Below are 23,581 nucleotides of genomic sequence, written 5' to 3'. Positions count from 1 at the left end.
TCACATGCACACACACACGCACATGTAGTGCAACAGTACAAAAGAAAATCAAAAGGAGGAGGGAAGAGGGAAGGCTTCTAAATGAAGAGTGAACCAATCGCATCTCACCAACCTGCCAGATCTTTGTGGCAATCTACCCATAGCCCAAAGAGATAGTAAAAACAGGAAGAAGAAGAAGAAGAAGAGTTATCAAGCCCCTTGTATGCTTTTATATATGACTGCTAGGCTGTTTGGCTTGGTGAGTCATAAGTTGTGCAGGCTAAAAAATGTAACTGTATATAAACGGTGATAGATGGGGCACGGCTCAGTGAGCAAACATCTACTTTGCTTGCAAAAGATCCCAGTTTCAATCCTTGACACTGCCAGTAAAAAAAAAGGTCTGGTAGTAGGTGATGTGAAAGACCTCTCCCTGAGATCCTGGAGATCTGGTGCTGGTCAATGTAGACAATACTGACCTTGATTGACCAGTGGTCTGATTTAGTATAAGACAGTTTCATGTGTGGATTTAATAACTTTTCCCACTCATTTTTGCAGTTCACATTCCATTGAATGGTCTCCTATATTTGGTAGGAACCTTCCCATAATTGTAATGTCATGATGACCCCCCATACACACATTTGCCCTCCAGTAGTGATTTAATAAACCCATTTTCTTCCTTTACATTCCCAGTGCAGAAATGATACTAAAGCTATTATTCCCTGCCCTAGAGGCTGCGACTGCTTAACGAGCAGCATATTAGTAAACATTTATTCCAGTTGTTTGGAGCATAAACTTCTGCTTGACTGGCATTTAGCTTACCAGCCTCTTTGGTATAGGGAACAAGGGGAGGGGAGCTTGTCATGTAGATTCTCTGATATGACTGTTGTTCCATAGATAGAAGACCCAATCATAGGAACTTCTTTGCCAGCAAATAAGCATTTAGGACTGAGTTCAAGGATTATGGCAAGAAAACAGTGTGCCAAGTGTATGGTGTTGCTTCAGCACTGATGAGCAGTCCAGGCCACTGTATTCCTGCTGCATTGTGGGTCAACACTGCTGTACCACCATTGTCAGAATATGTTGGTTCACTCAACAGTCAGGGCTGGGTTAAGACAGGCATGTCATGTTTAAGAGGTGGCACGTGTATAACCCAGTAGGGTTTTCAAGGCAAGAGTCTAACAGAGGTGGCTTGCCGATGCCTTCCTCTGCAAAATGACCCTGGACTTCCTTGGTGGTCTCCCATCCAAGAACTAGCCAGGACTAACCCTGCTTAGGTTCTGAGATCTGATGAGATCAGGCTAGCCTGGACCATCTAGATCAGAGCTTTAAAAGTGCCATAGCATTGCCCCTTCCCCAAAAAGAGATAATTTGGTCATTTTAAAGTCATTTGTTTGTATTTAAAAGCCCCTTACAACCTCATAGGGTTGCACGGGAGATACGCCAACTAAAAGCTGGCGTACCTTTGCAAAAAAAAGGGGGGCGTTCCCGAGCCAAAAGTACTCGTGAGGCAGACTAACTTCAGCCCCACCCCGAGGCTGGCACCATTACACCCCGGGAACGCCTCCTGGGCTGCCATTACGCCCCAGGAACGTCTCCTGGCTCACTGTCGCAGCCTGTGCTGGCGGCCGTAGGCCAGAGGTCGTTGTCGTCGGTCGGGGAGCGGCGCCCGGCCCTGCACACCGGCACTGGGCCCACTAACACTGGTGTGCGCCTTCCGGGCACCGGCAGTGTGGGTCCCTGCGCCGGCGGATGCCATAGTCGGCCTCCTAAGGGCTTTGGGCTCAATTTTCAGGAATGGGCCCTTAGCCAAATACAACTGTTCCTTACGACCATGGAAGACCTCATTCATTTGCAAGCAGGAAAAAGGAAACAATATAAGACAAAAAGGATTATATCCTGCCAAGCTGCCAGTGGAGCCTTCCTCTGGAGAAAGAGCCTTCTCTGGCAAAAGAAGCCTTTTTGGGGCAGTGGATGGGCTCCACGGCTATTACAGTGGAGTGGTAGGATACAATTTACAGAATTTCTATTTCTTTTAATTCCAATGAAAGGGCCACTTAAGTTGAAGGAAGGTTCCTTAGGCTGGAGGAATAGGGTTGCCAACAGTCTGGAAGAAGAAGAAGAAATGTCCTGTACTTTTAATAGAGAAAATGGGCAGTTGACACTTTTCATGGTATGGTGGAACAACCCCAATGACCTGCAGGCTCTGTTTCGTCTTGCTGTCTGAGGCGTCTGGGCAGCAGTGGCCATCCAAGGTCTCCGCATGGCATGTGCCACTTACCTGGCTTTCCCAACACAGAGTGGGCCTTTTCTCTCCCTCTTTTGGTTCAACCTCTGCTCCCATCTGGCTAGGGATGCCAGTTGGCTTGGAATGGCGGGCAATTTATTTCCAGAAAGCTAAAGCATGACAGGACGATTTACCACTCAAATGGGTAATCAAAATCATCCCATTGTGCTGGGGTGCTTCTGAAAGTAAACCAGAAGTGACGGGATCATGTTGCCCACATGCATCATCTCATCACAGCAGCAGATTCAGCAAGGGATCCAAAAGAAGTATAAACATTCAGTTTCTCTGTCCATCCCTCTGTATATGCCCTAGCTGATTTTACCCTAAGGTGGGCTCCTTAACTTAAAAGTTACAGTGGTTCTAAAGGGTTCTCATTACCTTGGAGCCTCTGCCCAGGCCTGCAATGCTCAACATGGCAATGGCCATCTTCAGCAGACCCCAGGGGAAAGCTCTGTCTGCCTCAACATAATCAGAAGAAAAGAAAGCCTACTCCTTGTGCCAAGGAGTTTTAATATCCCCCTGGGCAGGGGAAGTTTGGTCAAAGAAGCTTTTTCTGAAGCCTCCAGGAAAAGACTTCTCTAGGATTTTCAACCTCCAAAACTCTGTTCTCTACTATGTGTCTGGGTGGAATTGCAGAAGCTGTGATCTGACCACTTCATTGTATCTCAGGAGGCCTTCCATTTGCATTTCAAAAGATTTGCTGGGTGCAGCTGGAAAACAGTTGACTAACCCTCCTTCCCTTTGACTCTCCTGTTCTCTGCCAAGGGAGAGAAAAAAGATGAAGGTTTTGTACAGTCCAAATCTCCAAAGTAACATGTGTCTGCACACATGGCATGGAGGTAAATAATATCACCTGGTAAATAACATCCTGTTAAGTGTCTATGAAAGGGACATTTTTCTCCAAGCTTCTTGGCTATCCTACGGAAGAAGCTCCTTAGGGAAAGGTTGGATCCACATCACTCTTACTCTTTATGAAGCACCATAAGGCCACTTTCACAAAAGCTTCCTTGTCACTGCATGCCCCTCCCCCATGCACAAAACATGTTCAGCTACAAGTTTGGACAAACAGCAAGGTAGCGAGTTGCATTTATTTATTTGTTTGTTTAATTAATTAAATTTCGACCCTACACAATTTAGCAGTTCCGACCTGTTGCAGTCAATCACACAGGCTCATGAATACCTGCAGTTTTAAAATAATAGAAATAAACACAATTGGGGGCGGGGGCGGGTGCCATCAGGCAATATTACATCACTTCCAGGAAAAAACGTAGAAGTGCCATCACTCGGCTCTAGGAACTGCCAGAAATTCTATGGTAAAACCATGGATTTTCTGGCAATTCCTAGAGCAGAGTGACGGCACTTCTGGGTTTTCCTGAGAAGTGATGTAATGCCGTCATGCTGACAAGGATTTTCCCCCCACCTGAGCACCAGTGGGCAATTGGAGATGGGTGTGGGAAATCTCCTGCCCCCAACAGGTGAATAGCAAATCTAGTGAAAGACCAATGCCGGAGACCCTGGAGAGCCACTGCCAGTCTGCAGGCCCAGCTTAACAACACATTCTGAAATGGGTCTTGCATTCACTCTGTACCCTTTGACATGTAAAAGGCCACACTTGTAACTCTCTTTTGATGTTCCTTTTTACTTGTACGTTTTCAGAGGCAACGGTTCTCAGCTATGATGGAAGCATGTTTATGAAAATACAACTCCCTGTGGTGATGCACACTGAAGCAGAAGACGTGTCATTACGGTTCAGGTCTCAGCGGGCTTATGGCATTTTAATGGCCACAACTTCTAGGGAATCTGCTGACACGCTGCGTTTAGAGCTGGACGCAGGACGAGTTAAGCTAACAGTCAACCTAGGTAACATCCCCCCCTCCACACATCCCCAGCCTAAAATTAACATCTTGGCCATTCTTCTTTATCTTTGCCTGCAAACATCTATTCAACAGCCTGTTTGCCACTGAAAAATAAAGCGACATATATATGTAACCTGTGTGCATATATATGTTTATGCATTATATATTTTTTACGAGTCCATTACTTATTTTAAAAAAATCTTTGCATTCTCTACCATAACACACCACAATAAATTTTAAACTGTGGGCTGTTCTATTAAGAGAAGACCAGCATGACAGGGATGGACGTGAGTCCATAATTGTGCATAATTCACAACCAACCAACAATATTTTGGTTGTGAACCAGATATGATCCCTATCTAGTGGCTCCTCGTACACATGGGAGAACAACCATGCATGTGTAATCTCTATTTTATTCCTGGGAAAGTTCTGCCTGTGTCTTTCTGGTATAGGTACAATCCTGCTCCCAACTATGCAATGCAGTGGCAAAACTGTTGCCCAACAGAGCTTCATGTCTAGATTGGAGCACCTATAGAGTGTTTGATTCGCTTCTAGGGGAGTCGGTTCAGATAATACTCTGGCAGCTGACAGTACAAAAAAACCTGCTCATATGAGCAGCCCAATCACATGAGCAGAGTGAATTCAGAATGTGTGTGTGTATGTGCGTGTCTGACAGAGAGAGTAGGTTGTTCATGTGAGCAGGGTTTTTTCCTCAAAGTGATTGCTGCCGTGTCATTAGAGCAAACTGTGACTATTAAAACTGTCCCTTTTTAAGACTGCATTTTAGCATAGTGTGCAAACTATGTATATGCAAAATTTTATAACAATTGCAAGCCCCAATTGTTGCTTATTTACGTTGGTCTTCTCTTTATAGCAGCCTGGCATTATACACAACCAAATCCATCCCTCTCTCTCCACTCCCTTCCTTCTCTTTCTTCTTCTCCCTTTCTTTTTCTTTATTTTTAAAGCACAAACTTCATAGTGATTTTTTGTGTCACAAATAACACAGCCCTTCAATGCCCAAAGTCTGCGGCCCTCGGCGAACAGCCATGTGAACACAAACAACATCAGCTCTTCTACAGAAATAAAATCATGCTTTCCTAGGTTTTCACAGCAATTACGAATTATCAGGGTCGGTATTTACTGAAGAACCTAATGCAGGTTTACCAGAAAGACTTCCTTCTTGCTTTATGTTCAAGACCTTTTGTACAGCACATTCAAAACTAGTTATGAGGTAATTTCACTTTTAAATTGCAAAAAGTAGTAGGCTAGATTAATATATTCAACATCTTTTTTTTTTGAGGAAAGCAAGGTCAATGAATTTTGATGATGTTAATTAGATTTTGGAATTGGGAATTCATGCATATATCAGATAGGGAACTTCCAATCTTCTTGGGCTTCACTGAGAGCCCTCTAGTGAAAATTTAGAATAATTGCAATCAGATGCATCATTTAATCAGACAAAAAACCTGTGGTAGTCGGCAGGAGAGGGAGTTCTTTGAAGAAAGCTTTCTGTAGAATGAGGCATGTAGGTGATGTTCCCTGGCTGTTTGCTACCACTTTTCTGATGCGGTTGACGACACATGACAAACTCAGCTACATGGAAACAAAATCTAGGTTCTTATTTATTTATTTATATATATATTTATATATGTGTGTGTACATATATTATGGATGATCTTCAAAGGTATTTACAAGAGGAATAAATGAAAATACTCATAATTTGAATATCAACTTTTAATTTGCCAATATGAAATGTAGTACAAGGCAAGTCTTTCTTTTTTCCCCAAATACCATAGAAATTAAAGAAAACCTTCAAGTTAATTATGACAGTGAAAAAAATATAGCTGTTACTAAAGGGGAAGCATAAAAAAGAAACCATAGACATGATTCCCTATAATTTCCAATTAAAAGAAACATTTCTAGATGTAATAATGGAATCTTTTTCCTGATGTTTATTCAATTATGTAAGGTGGGCTAAGAATCTTCTAGACACTGGGAGATAATTTAAAGTACAGTAGTTGGGGATATTTGTATGTATTTATGACTGTATCCTCATTTGAGGTACTAACTGTGGTCCAGAACATGTGGTTTTTGCTTGGGTTGCTCTATTCCCCATTGTGACGGAGCACTTTTGAATTAAAATGAAGATGATCGATCTGTTCTTTCATACATGGGGGAGAAAGTGGCAGCCGACTAAAACCCAGCATCTGGAACAGTTTCCCATAACCTTTTTTCCCCCACTTAGATTTGTCACCATGTAGCTTTGTTTGAAATTGGCCATATTTTTTTTACCCTATACTATCACTTCTATTTATAAAGTTTTATCACCATATATCTGCGTTATACGGCAATACGGAAAGAATAATAACACACAGTGGCCATGTTTGCATGTGTCTGTCCCCAGAAGGGTGGACTGTGATTTTATTGGATGTCTGCAGCTATTACTTTGAAGGATAAATTTTCATTTCTCATCTATTCTTCCCCATCTAGACTGTATCAGGATTAACTGTAATTCCAGTAAGTGCCAATTCAAAATTTTTAAACTTATTATTCCTCCATTATGCAATATTTTGCCAACTCTAGATTAAAACGTTGTGTGTATCATTGTTCCGTAGTTAATTACTTGCATTTGAAAGGACACAGCTAACTACATGTTTGTGAAAAGAAATCCTCACACATGCACTGTACTTCACATAAAACAAAGGCTGAAGCAAATTCGGGGGTTCCTCCACAGTAAAACATTTCAGGAATTTTCTACAGGAAGCCTAAAGACTAAAGAGTTCTGCCAAGGGAAAAGAAGGAGGGCAGCGCCAGTCTTCAGACCAATGTGATTTAACTACAGCACACGATTCATCAGAGGCAATTATCCTTCTTGTCTCCTGGACAGGTTCTCTTTTCATTCTCCTTTCATTCGCTCATTCTGTGAACATTGCTTTTGGCAATGTGTATACTGTATATGTAACATTTTAGCTGAGATAATAATATTAAGTGTTTTTATTATTATTTATTTACTTCATTTATCCCCCACTTTTCTCCCCAGTAGGAATCCAAAGTGACTTACAACAGTTTCCCCTTATCCATCTTATCCTCACACTAGTTTACACTAAGAGCTGGCCCAAGAGCACAGCTGGCCCAAGAGCACCCAGCACATTTTCATGGCACAGTGGAGATTCGAACCTAGGTCAAAAAGATCCTACACAGCGGGTAGCCGTGTTAGTCTGTCTGCAGTAGTAGAAAAGAGCAAGAGTCCAGTAGCACCTTAAAGACTAACAAAAATATTTTCTGGCAGGGTATGAGCTTTCTGAAGAAGTGAGCTGTGGCTCACAAAAGCTCATACCCTGTCAGAAAATATTTTTGTTAGTCTTTAAGGTGCTACTGGACTCTTGCTCTTTTCTACTAAAAGATCCTAGTCTGACATTCCAACCACTACATCATGCCGGCCCTCTAGCACTTTTGTTGGCCTAACTTTACCATGCTCAGCACACACTCATGTTGCAGTAGCCAAACAGCCAGATGTAAGAACCCATAAAATACACTCCAAGATTCATACATCCCTTTTATTTATTTACAATACTGTTATCCTGCCTCTTGGGGGGGGGGGACCTCAGTGTGTCTCAGTATGTGCCAATATTCTTGTGCAATCCAATATCATGGACTGCATATCTTCTGCATGTGGGGAAACTGGCATATACATAGGGCTGTCCCATTCATTTTGTGCCCAGAGGTGCTCCACTTGAACCTCATTGTGTACATCGGACATTGCACCATTCATTGAAAAGGATGGGGCAACCATAAAACAAATGAGTCTCCGGGTGTGCATCAAAGCCCTAAAGAGGTTTTGCTATGACCACCACATACTGTTTCCCTGTATACTGTTTTATAATGGTAATTCTTCTAAACTAAGAGAGATGTTTATTCCCCACAGAAAATAAAGTGTAGAATGCTAAGGGAGTTCTATAGGAATATAAAGGGGTATTCTTTCAAGAACGCTTTCATGACCTATGAAGTTCTAGTTGTGTGATGGTTTCTTTTACACACTGATCCTTAAAGATATCCTAGACTGAATTGTTTTTATTGTATGTCATGCACCCTGAACTGATGATAACTTTTCAACCTTTTTGATATTATTTGGATTAAGATGCTATGTTCTGAACGAGGATGATGGACTGTGATTTTATATTGAGTCTTTGGAGCTCTCAAATTTTCCATTGTAAGTACAATAGATTCTAGTTTCATTTGGGGCAGTATGGGGGTATTTTAAAGAAAATTATGCATAATTAATTGGACAAAATGGATGCCATACTCTAGTGTTACACCAAATAACCTAGACTCGTCTGAAGCAAAATTAAGCATGTTTAACACCCACCCAATTAAATGTAGGTTTTTTTCCCAATTCAATGGGAGAGATTTCAGTATGCACTCGGTAATTTTCTGTAATCATCTTCAATTATGTTGAACTTGAGTGATTAACTTTGACTAGACCATCTCTTGAATTTCCGTGTACTAAATGATACTACTGTTCAGTCTGGGTCGTTTCAACAGTATTTACTAGATTTGGTAAGGGAGAGTGCTTGATGGATTACTGCCAAAGCATTCCTCTCAAAGCGCTGTTTGTTTTGCTTTCAAAGTACTCTGAATCTGAAAGTAATTATAAGAAAGTCAATGGTACAAGTATGCCACATATTCATGGAGACTGTTGCCTTCTTATAGCAGACTAAACTTTAAATTATAGGTTTCCCTGCATATGTTACTAAAATTGCTTGTAACAGAATTTTCAAATCTCAAACTCCAGGTAAATTTTAAACAGTGACGACAAATTACATTTTAAACAAGTATTTTAACTTTTCTCAAGGGATATAATTACCAAGTATTTGAATGATAATATACCAAGACTATAATACATTCAACAAAAATCAAAGTTGCTTCCAATTTTCAGAAATTGTGTCTGGGTCATGGTCATTTAAAGGGGGAAAGTATGGAAAGGACCTTTTGTTCACTGCTAATGGGCCTCTGTGTTCACCAAACAGTAATCCTTGACATAGAAGAAAGCCATGGATGCAATGAATGACCTTGATTAATGTCGAAAAGTACGTTTGTTCTCTGGAGCCAATTGCAGATGGTAACCGATATCTTTGGTTCTTGATGCACCGCCCTATAATCCCTTCATTTGGGCAAAGAGAAGCTTGGAAGAAATCTGCGAACACACTTAATATGTTTGCTTTTCCGTAGGATGGGGAGTGGGGAATGTGACGGCAGTCTCAGTAACGGGCTTGCTTGTTTAACTGTTCCAGATTATCCCCATCATGCACCATGTGAGGAGATCCCAGGTAGTTTTAGCATGCCAGTAATGGGTGGCTCAAGCAGGTGTGCCATCAGCTTGTTAATTCAACATGTGAAGAGGCCATCTCACATGCTATAAATGTGTGGTACTCTTGCTTGTGGCTTCCATTACTGCCACATCCATTTTGGCTCCAAGGTGGAGCTGACGAGTCAATAAACACTAAAGGTTCCATGAAATGTTACTGGGAGACAAGTTTGAAATAAGTCAGAACATTTGCCTAGCATAAAGGCAGCAGATGAAACAGCATTAATTTACTGTTCTGATCTCTCCGTGCCAGACTTTGATTTCAGACTTTTTGTTGCAGTTTCTCTCCAACCTTTTGAAGAAGAGATTGTCTCTAAACTAGAACAAAAATGAATCCTTACAAATACTGGGGAGGCGGGGGGGGGGGGCGGGGGAGAGACCTGACTAAAATTTCTACATGCATTCCTCAAATCTTGAATGTAATGTTTTGAATCCAAACTCCAAATTGCCTTTTGAATACAACATTTTACCGGAAGAGGCACATTCATGAGATTTATAATCCACATCAGTGGATTATTTTGATGCTGGTAGGCATCAAATATTTTTTAAATGTACAGAATATTATTAAACACTACACACAGTAAAAAGCATTGTTATCCCACACTCGTGGGTAATGGGGATTGCTAGTTAAACAAATGTGTCGGACACTCTTCAGCAATCAAACCCCAACCCTTTGAGAGTGTCATTGTAACGTCATGCAGCAGTTAGATAAGCTGCTCAGCTGCCCATGAGTCCTCCAGCAGAGTTGGCTCCTGGCCAGGGTTGAAAATAGGGGGGGACAAGGAGGGCAGCCCCCCTGTGGCATGCAGGGAGGGCGGCAGAACTGCTTCTCCTGTAAGTGCCTCTGTGCCGAGTAGGAGAGGCAGTTCTGCTACCCTCTCTGCATGCTGCAGGGGTGGTGGCTGCCCTCCTGCCCCTCCCCCAGTTACGGCCCTGCTCTTGACAGCACAAGGCAGGCGGAGGGGCAAGGATTTCACCGCTGGCTGTTAGAAGTCCAACAACAACAGGAGGCATCAAGCTGGCTGGCTGGAGAGCTGGGAGTAGGATGCGTGCACATCCTAAGATGCTGGGTGACTGAGGGGGAGGAGCTAGCCGAGGGGGAGGAGTTTGCCCTCTGGGGGATGGCACTTAACTGAGCATTAAGAATAATCAAGTGCCAGATAAAGTTTTTGGGTGTACTATTGCATGGCAACGATAATATGTCGCCAAATAAGCATTACATTATGCGTAAAACATTTTTTAAAATTGTCATAGAGTAAATAGTGAAATCCAGTATAAAATGATGCTATTTAAATATTCAGTGACTATTTCATAACGACATCTGCAGAATATTTAAGATCAGAGTAGAATTTTGAGGGAAGGAGTTCAGAGTACATTTAAATCAGGTCCACTTACGCTTTGAAAGGAGAATTTGCTCGAGTTGTATATCATTATTTTTATTAAGCGCTGCAATATTTGCAGATCTGCAGCTTCAATAGCTGAGTTATCACTCTAACATCATCAGAAGGGCAAACTAGTATGATGCAAAGGAATAGACCAGAATTTTTTTGGTTATGTGAATACTGCAGGAAAAGATAGGGGAATAATCATTGTTTATTCAAGGACAATAATAGGACAAGTTCTGCACTGAATAGAAAAACAAAAATTCATTGATGGATACAGTGATGACATTTGTCATCTTTGCCTTCCAGTATCTTCCTTCTGTAATCCTATCCCTGTCTCATTTATTTATTTAAAAAAACGCATCCCACTTCTGTAAAGCTTGAAGCAGCTTACAGATTTTAAAAAGAATCTTACAGTATATTCCACCATATCATTAAAGAAACAAGGGCCATTTCAATCTAAACATAAATATAATCATAGCAACAGTAGACAGTCCCCAATGCCTTCACTTTAGGCTTCAAATGCTTTCCTAAACAATCTGGTTTGCAAGCCACTTGGAAAACTGGAAGGGAGATAGCAGTAACACTTTCTCTGGTTAACTATTCTGTGACCATAAAGGAGTGTGTCCTAACAGAGACTTCCCATTAGATGGGACAGAAAAGAAAGGGAACTGACTTAAGTTGGTGAAAAGACATTTATAGGATGCTTCCTCTGTAGAAATGGCATCCGTGGTGCACTTACGGAAGAAAGGTGAGGAATATTTAAGGTAGGGTAAAAACGTAAGTGCCCTGTCCTAATCTGGATAGCCCAGGCTAGTCCAACCTCGTCGGTTCTTGGAAGCTAATCAGGGTTGGCCCAGGTCAGTATTTGGATGGGAGACCTCTAAGGAATACCAAGGTCACTACCCAGAAGCAGGCAATGGCAAACCACCGCTGTTAGTCTCTTGCCTTGAAAACCCTTTACTGGGTCGCCATAAGTCGGCTGTGACTTGAGGAAGAGAAACAAGTACAGCCCTGCTGTATCCAATGGTACAGTTAGTCCAGCATACAATTTCCCAGCTAAATGCCCCAGAAGAAGAAGAGCTGGTTTCTATATGCTGACTTTCTTTAGCAATCAAGGAAGAAACAAACCAGCTTACAATCACCTTCCCTTCCCCTCCCCACCACAGACACTGTGTGAGGTAGGTGGGGCTCAGAGAGCTCTAAGAGAGCTGTGACTAGCCCAAGGTCATCCAGATGGCTTCATGTGTAGGAATGGAGAAACAAATCCAGTTCAGAGTCCACCACTCCAAACCACCGCTCTTAACCACTACACCAGCTCTCAGAAGACCCACAAGCAGAGACACAGAGTCCCAAGCCCTTCCCTAAGGCTAACCCACAGCAACTAGCATTCGCAGGTAGTGGTAGCACTCATGAGGGAGTTGGAGGAAACCAGGAAGTAACTGCAACAGAGCTACCTGGAACATAGCTGGCCATGGACGGCCATAGAGAGGGAGATTAATGAATTTACAGTGATAGTGGAGCAGAGGGTGTCCATGGAGTCAGTACCCCCACAAGACCCTGGTCGCAGACAAACTTTGACGCAGGCTATACATGACCTAATGAAATGACACACTGTCTTGAGAATTTGCTCATATGGTGGGCTAATCATCTTGTGGTCCCTTGTTCTCCCCACTTTCTAAGTATATTTCATGCAATATCTCTGTGGACATGCCTACTAATTCTGAAGAGGAAAGGGGAATCAGCAGACCAACACTGAATCCATATCATTTTTAGGTACTGCCCAAACAAGCTTGTGTACAAGCATATTGTGAAACACAGGAGTGTCCTTGTACTTTTCCAGGGTTTTTTGTTTGTTTGTTTGTTTCAATGGGACTGGATCAAAATATAATAATGGATGGACTTTGCCCCGTTTCTACTACCCACTGTATGTTCATTATTGATGCATTCATAATTGGGCTGAAACACTTCTGCATAATTTTAAAGGGACAAACGGTTGGTCTGATCTTTACCTTTTTGGTATGATTAGAGCATGATCGTAACTTGAAACAAGCACAGCTATTTCAATTTAAAAATTTCGTTGCTAAAACAGTTGCCTAACAGTGCAATCCTAAGAAGAGCTATACCCTTTTAACTCCATTGACATCAGTTGGCTAAGAAGGGTGTGACTTTGTTTATATTCTAAATCATTTAGAGTGTCTTAAATTTAACAAACCCAATTGTTTGATTTAGGGATTGGTTACCTGGTTTAACACATACCTTCACAAGTGAGTCTGCTGCTTTCAGCTCCTGGTTTAGAGTAGCAACAAGTAGGATTGCCAGGACAAAGCCAGAGATTCCTCTGTACTTTTAACTTGTTTTTAGTGTACATCTCCAAATGGCTCGGGGATGATCCTCTTTATCCTCTGAAATCACAAAATTGGAGCTTAAGTGGCTGGCCCAGGGTTAACCAGTGAGCTTCATGGCTCAGAAATTATTTGAACTCAGGTCTCCAAATCCCATACTGCACTCTGCTTTATCACACTAGTTGTCAGAGTTAGCATTGAGTGTCAAAACACAAGATGAGGCAGCGGCAGCTTCCCTGTCCTCCTCATGATACGTTGCCCACCTGGATTCCTGCTTCCCTCAGCAGGTAGTGAAGGAAGGGCAGATAAAAGGAACAGCAGAGTGAAGCCCCACATCACCAAACTGAACTGCAAATATAAGGATCAAAAGAATAACAGAAGATTGGGCAACCTTCACAACAAGCATATCAGCAGCTCTTTCTGTCATGTGTGTTTTTAATGTTCTATCAACTGTTTGCTCCAATAAGAAAAAAGGTATGAAAGGAACCATAAAACACGAGAAAGATCACACACTACTTTTTCCAGTTAAAATAAATCTGTGATGGTATTTCACTTTCCTCAAAGCCAACATTTCCCATACATCAGCTTTCATGTGAGGACACTTCTGTAGGGTTAATTTTTTTGTTTGTTTCATGATGTGCTGAACTACATTCATGCCCCCTTTTTTCTACAAGCATTTTTGTTTGAAATTGTGAATGCAGTCAAGGCAGTTATTTGGGTTCCAAGTAATACTGCATTATGGCTGGATGCCATTTTTGTGAACAGATGTTGTCTTAAAAGAGCTTCAATGTTTACAGTGTAGTCCTAAACAGAGTAGACGTCAGTTGGCTTAGAACGGTGTAATTCTGTGTAGGATTGCATTGTAAGTCAGTTAACAAGACAATCAGACTGAAATATTTTTATCATTTGAAGAAATTTCCATGATTCCTTGATTTGCAGACGCCCCCCCCCAAAAAAAAATACTTATTTAAAATATCTATTTAGTGTATTTTTATCCCACTCCTCTTCTAAGGATATCTGGTCAGCACACATGATTCTCCACACCTCCATTTTATCTTCACAACAACCCTGTGAAGAAGGTTAAGCTGAGAGAAAATGACCGGCCCAAGATTATCCAGCAAGCTTCCATGGCAAATGGGGATTTGAACCCCAGCCCTGGTCCAACAATAACAACTACACCACATCAGCTTTCAGTGCAAGTACTTACAAAAGCCACAGGTGGCTTAAAATAACCAGTTTTCTTCTTCTTTTGGGGCCAAACTATATGTGACTCTGGAGTTCTGGGGATGGAAACAGGTCTGTCTGAGGGCATGGTGGTGTAGAAAGTAGTCGGAAATACAATTTTCCTGGTTGGATTGCATCTGCTATATTTTTTTAACCTTTTCCCAGACCTTAAAGCAGCCCTGGATATTTTGTAACAGAGAATTTGTATGGGAAAGGAACCCATAGCCCCATTCCATCCACCCTCCCCCTCCATCAAACAGCTGCTCTTAAAGGATCAATATGTCAGCAGTTCAAAAGACAGAATTCTGGCATCATGTGTGGTTTGACCCTCTCTTAAATACTTCTCCTAAGATGGTGTTTGCTGTGATACATGTGGCTGCCATCTCAAAATAAAGGTTGTTTTCCCCTCCCAAATTATATATTTATTGATTTGCTAATTGCTGTAGGTGATATTTGCTATTTTTGCCATGAAAATAATCCACATTCATTATTTTTGGAACCACTTCTGGATCGGCTGATTCACAATGGTGTTCCGTATCAATCCAAGCAATATGGGGCGGGTGGGGGGGAACCTTCAGCATGAGAGAAAGGCAGCAAAAAATATTACTTTAGCTAGTTGCTCTATTTATATATCTCCTTTCTGACATTGCATTAAAGGCATTTTGCAGTTCAAAATAAGTGCTTCCAATATTTTACACAGGACAAAAAAAGGAAAAGAAGTCAGGAAAGGAAATGAAAAATAAGAAAATATTAGGAAAAATGAAAGGCATATCTTATGTATTCAGTACATTTTAATCCCATCCTTCTTCAGAGGAGCTCATGGTAACATACATCATTCTCCCTTTCTCTATCCTAACAACCCTGTGAGGTAGGGCATGCTAATAGAGAGTTACTGGCTCAAAGTCACCTAATAAGCTTCACGGAAGAATGAGAAATTGTCACTCTAACTACTACAGAATGCTGGCTTACATTATATTATATAACTGTTCTTAGAAAAAGAAAAAGAAAAATCACCATGGCTATACACCGATCCATTACTGCAAGTTTTCCATCCATTATTTTTGGACTCAGTAACACAATAGTGCCTTTGAACTGTGACTGGCAGACTGCCTTGCAAATGCCTTAGGGACACCCTTTCAACCAGTAGTCTGGAAAATGGTGCAAGAAAATGGACAGCTCAGCTTCCCTGTAAACCTTGGAAGGCAGGATTGGGACTAGAGCTGAGTGAAGTACTAGGAGCAGATTAACCAAATGGTCAGAGTGGAGTGAATTGGTTTGTTGTAAGCCAGAATCTGGAACTGAGTAATGAGTTCCACCAGGATGATCTCCACGAACAAAAGTGAGAGCCATGGGCAAGGATAGTGGAGACCACAGCCTGATAGAAGGTCCAACACAGAACAGCATTGCCAGGGAGAGGCAGAGTCAAGGGCTGCTGAAATTAGAAACTAGTTAGTCTGTCCAAGCATAGTGGCAAAAAGAGGGACCAAAGAATGGCCTGAGGTCAAGACCAAAAGGGTTCTTGCATAGACAAAGAAAGCAGCCTGACCTGGAAGTATTTATAGCCAGACCAGTATGTGTGGAGAGAAGTGGAGCCAAGCTACCCAAGCGGCAGCTATAATTTGAGCAGGTTTGGAGCCCAGCCCTTGAGCTCCTTCCCCCCATGTATCAGTCATAGAATCATAGAGTTGGAAGGGGCCATGACAGGCCATCTAGTCCAACCCCCTGCTAAATGCAGGATCAGTTTAGAGCATCCCTGAAAAGTGTTTGTCCAGCCTCTGCTTAAAGACTGCCGATGAGGGGGAGCTTACCCTCTCCCTTGGTAGTTAATGCCACTGTTAAACAATTCTTACTGTATTCCCCCCACCCAATATCCAGCTGGTACCTTTCCGCCTGCAATTTAAACTTGTTATTGCGAGTCCTAAACTCTGCTGCCAACAGGAACAGCTCCCTGCCCTCCTCTAAGTGGCAGCCCTTCAAATACTTAAAGAGACCAGTCATATTCCCCCTCAACCTGCTCTTCTCTAGACTAAACATTCCCAACTCCCCCAGCCTTTCCTCATAAGGCTTGGTCCCCTCACTATCCTGATGACAAGAAGCCCAAACAGCCTTTGGCTAGCCGTGTCCTGTTTAATAATCATGGAGCACTATCTAGAGGTTAGAATCTTTCCTTTTGTTGCTTGCATGGTTTTTCCTGCTGTCTCTCTCGCTCGCTCTCCTTTCTATGCTTTTCTTTCCCCTTCTACATTTCTCCTTAGATATACTCAGTTTTCTTTCTCTGTTCTCTGTCTCTTTGCGCACGTGTCTCCCCTGCCTCTTTCATTTTCTTTGATGCTCTGCAGATGTGTACACTACAGTTAACTGGATGTTTCACAAGGCCACCTGCTCCTGCAGCATTTCTCCCAGCAAGCATTTCTACAATCCTCAGGCCACCCAAGGAGTTTTTCCCTATTATCTTATCGGCAAATGGTAGGGGAAATAAGTGGATGGAAGATCAAACATAGATGTTCAGATGCGACACATTTCTCAGCCAGCATTTCTCCGAGAGAGGCAGAAATTTAATAAAGACCATTTGTCTCCTTGATATCTCAAGCTCTCCATAATGTACTAGATGCATAAGAGACTTCCATCTATTCTCCTGTGGATACTACAAAATCTTGTTTGATGGTCAAATTGACTAATCCATTATCCATGTGTTTATCCTTGTAGGGTTTGCTGAATGGATTGGGCAGAATGAAAGTCATCTGCTCTGTTTCCCCACCCCCCCATCCTGAGTAAATAATAATAATTTAAACACTCAGAATGCATAAAATTGGGTTAGATAGTTAGTAAAACTGGGCATTTTTAGACCTTTATTATATAGAGCAAGACACTGTGTGTTTGATCTTATTATTTTGCCTGCTAAAAGCCTACATTGAGTGTATTGTTAAAATCAGCTCAGAATGTCAGCATGATACAAGCAGCAAATTCAGTCCTTTGACTACCCCTCCTCAGAGCACAGTTTCAGAGGGAAAGAACAGGAAAACAACCACATTTTCTTTTTACTTTGTAGAATCAGATCTGAAGATCAGTGGATTTGGTTTTTTGCTTACAGTGTGTCAACATTAAACACCATTGCCTATTCAGGGGCTTATAAAATCTACACACACACCATATGCTGGCAGATATGAAAAAAGTTACCATTAATAGCTCCTAGTAGTTCCTAAAATGATGAGTAATACATAGATCAGCTAGCAGGAAAAACAAACAATTTTTTCCCCCTCCAAAGCCAAAGGATGAGAAGAAACGAATGTTTCTGGGAGAAATATTAACCTCACAAAAGTCAGAATATGTTGGCCAATGTATCGTACTCCAACAAATATATATAAATTTGGTGTCAGAAGGTAGCCATGTTGGTTTGCTGTAGAAGAGATAGATTCAAGTCCGGTAGCTCCTTAGATACCAACAAGATTTCTGGAGTATGAGCTTTCAGGAGTCAAAGGTCCCCTCATCAGATACCTGATGAAGGGAGCTTTGATTCTTGAAGCCTTACACCCCCAAAATCATGTTGATCTCTAAAGTGCTACTGTTGAATCTAGCTGATATACGTTTGGAAAAGCCCCCAAACAAGACAACCCTCTTTCAATGGTTTTTCTGTCCACCATGGATTGCAGAGTTAGTGCTGCATAGCGAAAAAGCTGATAGATCGCAAGCAGAACTTGCATCTTTTAGTCAATATATATATTTTAGTAAGAGGAGTAAAAGAGTGGGGAATGTTCACACACTTCCTTTTCAGGCTAGAATGAATAAGTACGTAAAACCTAAGCTTTCACAGTGCAACCTTATACAAGCAAAAGTGAAGAATCATGGCAGAAGTTGACCACACGCAAAGAGGGTCCAGCATCCCTGTACCTTTAAGAATTCCGCAGATGGATGTGTTTTAGGTTATACAGAAATATTCAAAATTAAAGGAGTCTGCTCCCTTTTGTATTCGTTCAGAGTATCTATTACATTTTTTATCACACACTGGGAGCTCCCAACCTGGGAGCTCAGGGTAGTGTGTATGGCTCTCTTCCCCTTTTACCCTCACAGCAACCCTACACAGTAGGTTAGGGCAAGAAGAAGAGACTTGCTAAAGGTAACCACCTGAGCTTCATGGCTGAGTAGAGATTTGAGACTGGGTCTCCCCAAGCCTAGTCCAAAATTCTGAGGACTGTACTGAATGTCCTATATCAAAACAACAGGGCAGCCTTTCCTTGTGCACAACAATGAGGAACTGTGGGACTTGGATCACATTTTACCAGATGAAGCACATTTGTCTAAGAACATTACTCCCATGGAAAGATTCCTCAAAACAAGTGAAATTTTTAGTGATCTGAAAAGAGAAGCTTACAGGAACAGGGCACACATTGATGAGGACGTAACTTGAATTTGTCAGAAGCAGCAAAGGAACAAAGTCAACACATTTACACCACAGTTAAACTAGTTTTCCCCCCTCTCCCCAGGGAACTTTAGTTGTGTGTTCTCTGTGTTACAACTAGTAAGTAATGTTAGAGACAGCAAGGGGGTTGAAAGAAATCAAAGGCAAAGATTTTGCTGGATCCATGTTTCACTTCAGAAGAACAGACAATGACAGAGGATAAAAAGAAGGAAGGCTATTTAATGCACATCTGACTTCAATCTATGTAGCAAAGGATCCTATGATGAGAACAAAAACGGATGAAAGCTCTCTGACTGGCATGTAGGAGTATAGCAAATGTTCCTGATTTTAATTTTTGCAGCTGCAGGATAGCATCCCAGACAAAGCAAGAGGTTTCTGAAAAGAAAGTGTCAGATAAGAAGAAAATAACAAAATAAAGCTGTGACCAGGCTTCTGGGAATTGAATTACTGCCTGGGAAGCATCTCATCTCAGACAACCTCATTTTAAGAATTGAGTAATGGTTTGACAGCTATTGTTACTGGCAGTGTCATGATTGCTTCTGAATAGTAAATTTGTCACATTTTCATTTTTCTTCTCTATAATATTTAGATAGTAGTTGTTATATAGACATTGCTTTCTAAATTGTTGATCAGTATACATAAGCATGAATTGTAAGTTAGTATAGAAAGAAGCTCTTCTGGCTTTTAGCCTCAAAATATAAAGGACTGGACCCAAACTTGAAACCACATGGAAAACCTGAAGCATATTTCTTCCGGATTGGAAATGTAGGTATACCAGAATTTATGAATGCAAATATTAGGTTCGAAAAGTTAGCCATGGAGGGCTAAAATGTACTGCTGGGTTTTTTCTTTCTTTAAAAGGACTCTGATAAGATGAAACAAAATTTGCTGTTTGGAATCAAACTAATTCTTCAGTTTTGGATTACTCTACACATATAGAGTAATCACACATATAGGCTAAAGCAGAAACAAGGAATACTACTTGGGAAATATCTGAGTCCTAGAAATAAAAATGTCTTCCTGCACTGTGTTGTCCGATTCCATCTCAAGCAAATGTTGAAGCTCCTGCTTAGGGAATGTTTGAGCAATTTTTGTGAAGCAAAAAGTGTTGCCTAGTTTGGCACACAAAAAAATCACAGGGGTATTTAGCACATCTCTATTCAGAACTCCTCAACTTTGGAATGTCATCCTCAGCAAGAGCTATATAGTCTGGCAAGATTTTCAGCAGCATGAAGATGAAATCCATCTTTAAAAAAAAAAAAATCCAAACCAAAAGCATCAAGATATTCAGGATATTTTTTAAAACGATTCTCAAATGAAAAGATGGATAAACTTAAAACAAAGTGAGTCTGGGGGGTGCTTCGGGCAAATATCAGAGGGATTTAAAAGAAAGCAAAAAAGAGCTTTGGTAAGACTGCTGCACTTATTCAAAGCGTCCATGCATCCCCAGATTTCTCCCGAAGTGAAATGTGTGGTGGATTTGGAAGTTCCTTCCAAGGAAAAACTCCAGAGGGAGTTCAAGGGAAGCCACTGTCAGATACTTTGAAGGGCTTGGAATCTCCCTCCATCAAAGTAGGCACACCAATATCCACAGATTTGCTTAGTGCAAGTGGGAGATTATTTAATAGGATATCTTCTGGTGCTCCACCCTCTTAAAGCAGATACAATCATGTAACTCAAATGCCGATCTTACTCCTTAAACCTAATGCTAACAGTACTTTATTGCCATTGGCAGCACACTGGATATCAACACAGTGACATCTTTTAACTGCACACTCTTTTTCAATAGTCTGTCCTGATATGTCACTACTGCTTACTGTGTCTATGCCTACTTCTTTTCCTTTTTCAACTCTTCCATTAAATAGTTCGTGTTATCTGTCCCATTCCATCCGTCATCCTTCACCTTTAAGCTCTTTTTCATCAGCTATTACAGATAAATATTTGGCAGAAGGACCTGTAAGTATACCCACTTTTGATATTTTGTGTGTGTTGCCTCCTCAGTTTCCTTCATATTATAGATATTGTACTGCATTGGTGGATTTTTCTTTTCTGGAAATGATGAAGCTTCTTCATCCTATTGGCTGAGGTGAGATGATATCCTAGAATGCTCAGGAACACTCTTAGTATTGAAAGAATGAGACAACGTCGGCATCCGTTTTCCACTGAAAGAAGCGCCCTGTCATTCTGAGTGAAATTAAAAAATCACACAGGCTCTATGTTCAGGTAGATCTCTATTGACAAAGTAGGCAAGCTAAGAAGTGCCAGAAACCATGAAAATTAGGGGAAATGTATTGGAACTTGTTGGTCTCCTGGGAGAGAAGTGTTTATTGTGGGTTTGAGAAACTCCACCAGCTAAGTATCTTGCATATAAAGGCGGAAGATTCTGACAAAAGGGAAGAGTTGGTAAAAGAGACAAAGGATTGAGGAGGGGGGGAACAGAACTGTGAAAAGGTGCCAGTGGGGGAGGGCTACGTAAAAAGCTCACACAGGGCCTAGGGAGCAGGTGTTGCATATTATATTAAAGAAAGGTCAAGTGTAGGATGTCACAGGAGAGCTGGTCAGTAAAGGATACTGGCTGAAGGAAGCCAAAACAAGTAGGCTTTGGGAGGAAGAGGAAATAATGAGTAGGGTTGAAGTAAAGGAAGACCAATGGAAAGATGGGGCAGAGGACAAATCATCTAGAGCTAGGGCAGTCATTTTTTTTCAGACTGGGCTTCTATTTCTTGAAGAGCTGCATGACTGGAAAAAGATGTAACATATTTTGTCCCGTTATTTCATTTGTGTGCTTGGGAAAGATGCTGCTGTTATATTTTTGTCTCTCATGTATTTTTTAAAGACATTGGAACCTCTGTCTGAAGAAAAGAAATATGGCAACTCCAATCAGGCTTAGGTTTAAGCAAGCAAATGGGGTTGCCAGTTTTTAAAAAGGTTTCCACCAGGGTAATGAAGTGAAGGGAAATAACTGACCTGCCAGATTTCTTAATGCCAGGCTGAAAATAGCCACATCTGATGAAATCATCTCTTCTCTACAACAGCCCATGTTCAGGGGAAATGATTTGAAGAAGCTGGCTAACGGTGCAATCTCAAGCAGAGGTACACCCTTCTGTGGGCTTGAAGTCCATAGACTTAGAGGGGAGTAACTCTGCTTAGGATTTCACTGCTTCTAAGAATGAGGAACACAAGCCAAACAAACCTTGAATGAGGCCACATCACTCCAACAATGCTTCCTCTGTGAGATGTGAGACATGATGGAGAGTGCCATCAGATATTACTTTGCCTCCCACCCTCAATGCGTAGCAGTGATTTGGCCTCAGTCTGAAACCCTGCTGAGAGCAAGAAGAGGGAGAAAGAACCCCTCCGGTGCAAGCCTTACCTCATTTGTTGTCTTCTTTCTGGACAATATCCACAAATAGACCCCAGTGACCTATTTACTTGTTTCATATTCTCATATGTTGTGTTTCTCTACTGAACTAGTCACAGATGTGCATCAGTTAAGATTTCCATTCATTGGCTGCAACCTATGTGACATGAGAATAATGGTGCAGGAAAGAAAAAAACCAAGAGCTTGTTTCAATTTGCTCACCAGCAGGGTCATAAAAGCATTCTAGTCGGACAAGCCCCATTGGCTCTGGCACTCCCTGGGCTAAATGTTTGAAGGAAACTAGCATCCCACTCTTCAAAGTGCTCTGCCAGAACAACCTCAAGCCACTTTCAAAACAAATAGATGATGTCTCACTGACATGCATTACAAAGTTCAAATGTTAACATCTTCAAGCTCTTAAAAATAGTTGGGTTGGAGAGGCCTTAAAACCATGTGGGAAACACCACAGGTCAGCTTGTTTGTTTGCCATTGTTAGTATCATCACTATATCTTCTAACCAATTGAGTGGCTCATACCAATCACAAAACCAGGCCACCCACACATGCAAGGCAGGGGTTTCTGCATGCTTGGAAGAGTTCTCAGGCATGCAGAAAAAACAAGAGTTTATAAATAAATAAATCAGACTAAACAAACCTCCCCCCCACCAAAAGGAGACAACCTGAGGAAGGAGAGCTACTCCAGTCTAAGCCCATTCATTTCAATGGGTTTAGACTGGAGTAACTCTGTATAGGATTGAGCTGTAAGGGTGCTTTCACACATACTGAATAATGCACTTTCAATCCACTTTAACAATTTGCGAGTGGATTTTGCTGTTTCACATAGTAAAATCCAGCTGCAAAGTACATTGAAAGTGGATTGAAAGTGCATTATTCTACATGTGTGAAAGCACTGTTTTTGTCCTCTGAATATTGAGAGCAATTGAGAATGAGTTAAAAGTCCGCAAGGGTATACAGAATCCAGAAGAGTTTGGATCAGAGAGAAATTCCCCACTGTCTTGCCAACACACAGGGCCATAACTAGGGTGAAGGGTGAGGAGGGCAGCCGCCTCCCCTGTGGCATGTAGACCTGTCCCACTCCTCCTGTAGGAGAGGTAGTTCTGTCGCCCCCTCTGCATGCCTCAGGGGTAGCAGCGGTTGCCTTCCTCACCCCCCCCCTCAGCTACAGCCCTGCCAACACAGCCATCATTATTGATGGACTACTAATTTTAATCAGTCCTGATGTTGCTGGGATTAAACCAAGCACAGTTCACACAAAAAATGGTACCTCAATGTGAGCATAGCTTTAGGGCACATGCTTTTGTAATGCTGTTGAATCAGGCCCTGTATCAGGATAGTAATATGCTTC

The 23,581-nt window shown here is 41.6% G+C and overlaps 1 protein-coding gene across 26 annotated transcripts in view; it reads left to right on the top strand.

The window, feature by feature from the left end:
- NRXN1 (neurexin 1) overlaps positions 1-23,581 on the top strand; it is a 1,090,355-nt gene that overhangs the window by 494,103 nt on the left and 572,671 nt on the right. For 16 of the 26 annotated variants that reach the window (XM_056853786.1, XM_056853780.1, XM_056853798.1 and 13 more), the window contains 2 exons: positions 3,920-4,123; positions 6,613-6,639. In XM_056853786.1, coding sequence (XP_056709764.1) covers positions 3,920-4,123; positions 6,613-6,639 — 231 coding nt within the window. The remainder of the gene's footprint in view (positions 1-3,919; positions 4,124-6,612; positions 6,640-23,581) is intronic. The other 10 variants (XM_056853804.1, XM_056853802.1, XM_056853800.1 and 7 more) reach the window with 1 other exon arrangement.

Source organism: Euleptes europaea, chromosome 7 (genome assembly GCF_029931775.1).
Source record: "Euleptes europaea isolate rEulEur1 chromosome 7, rEulEur1.hap1, whole genome shotgun sequence".
Taxonomy (NCBI): Eukaryota; Metazoa; Chordata; class Lepidosauria; order Squamata; family Sphaerodactylidae; genus Euleptes; species Euleptes europaea.
This window is presented reverse-complemented; position numbering and strand designations above follow the sequence as displayed.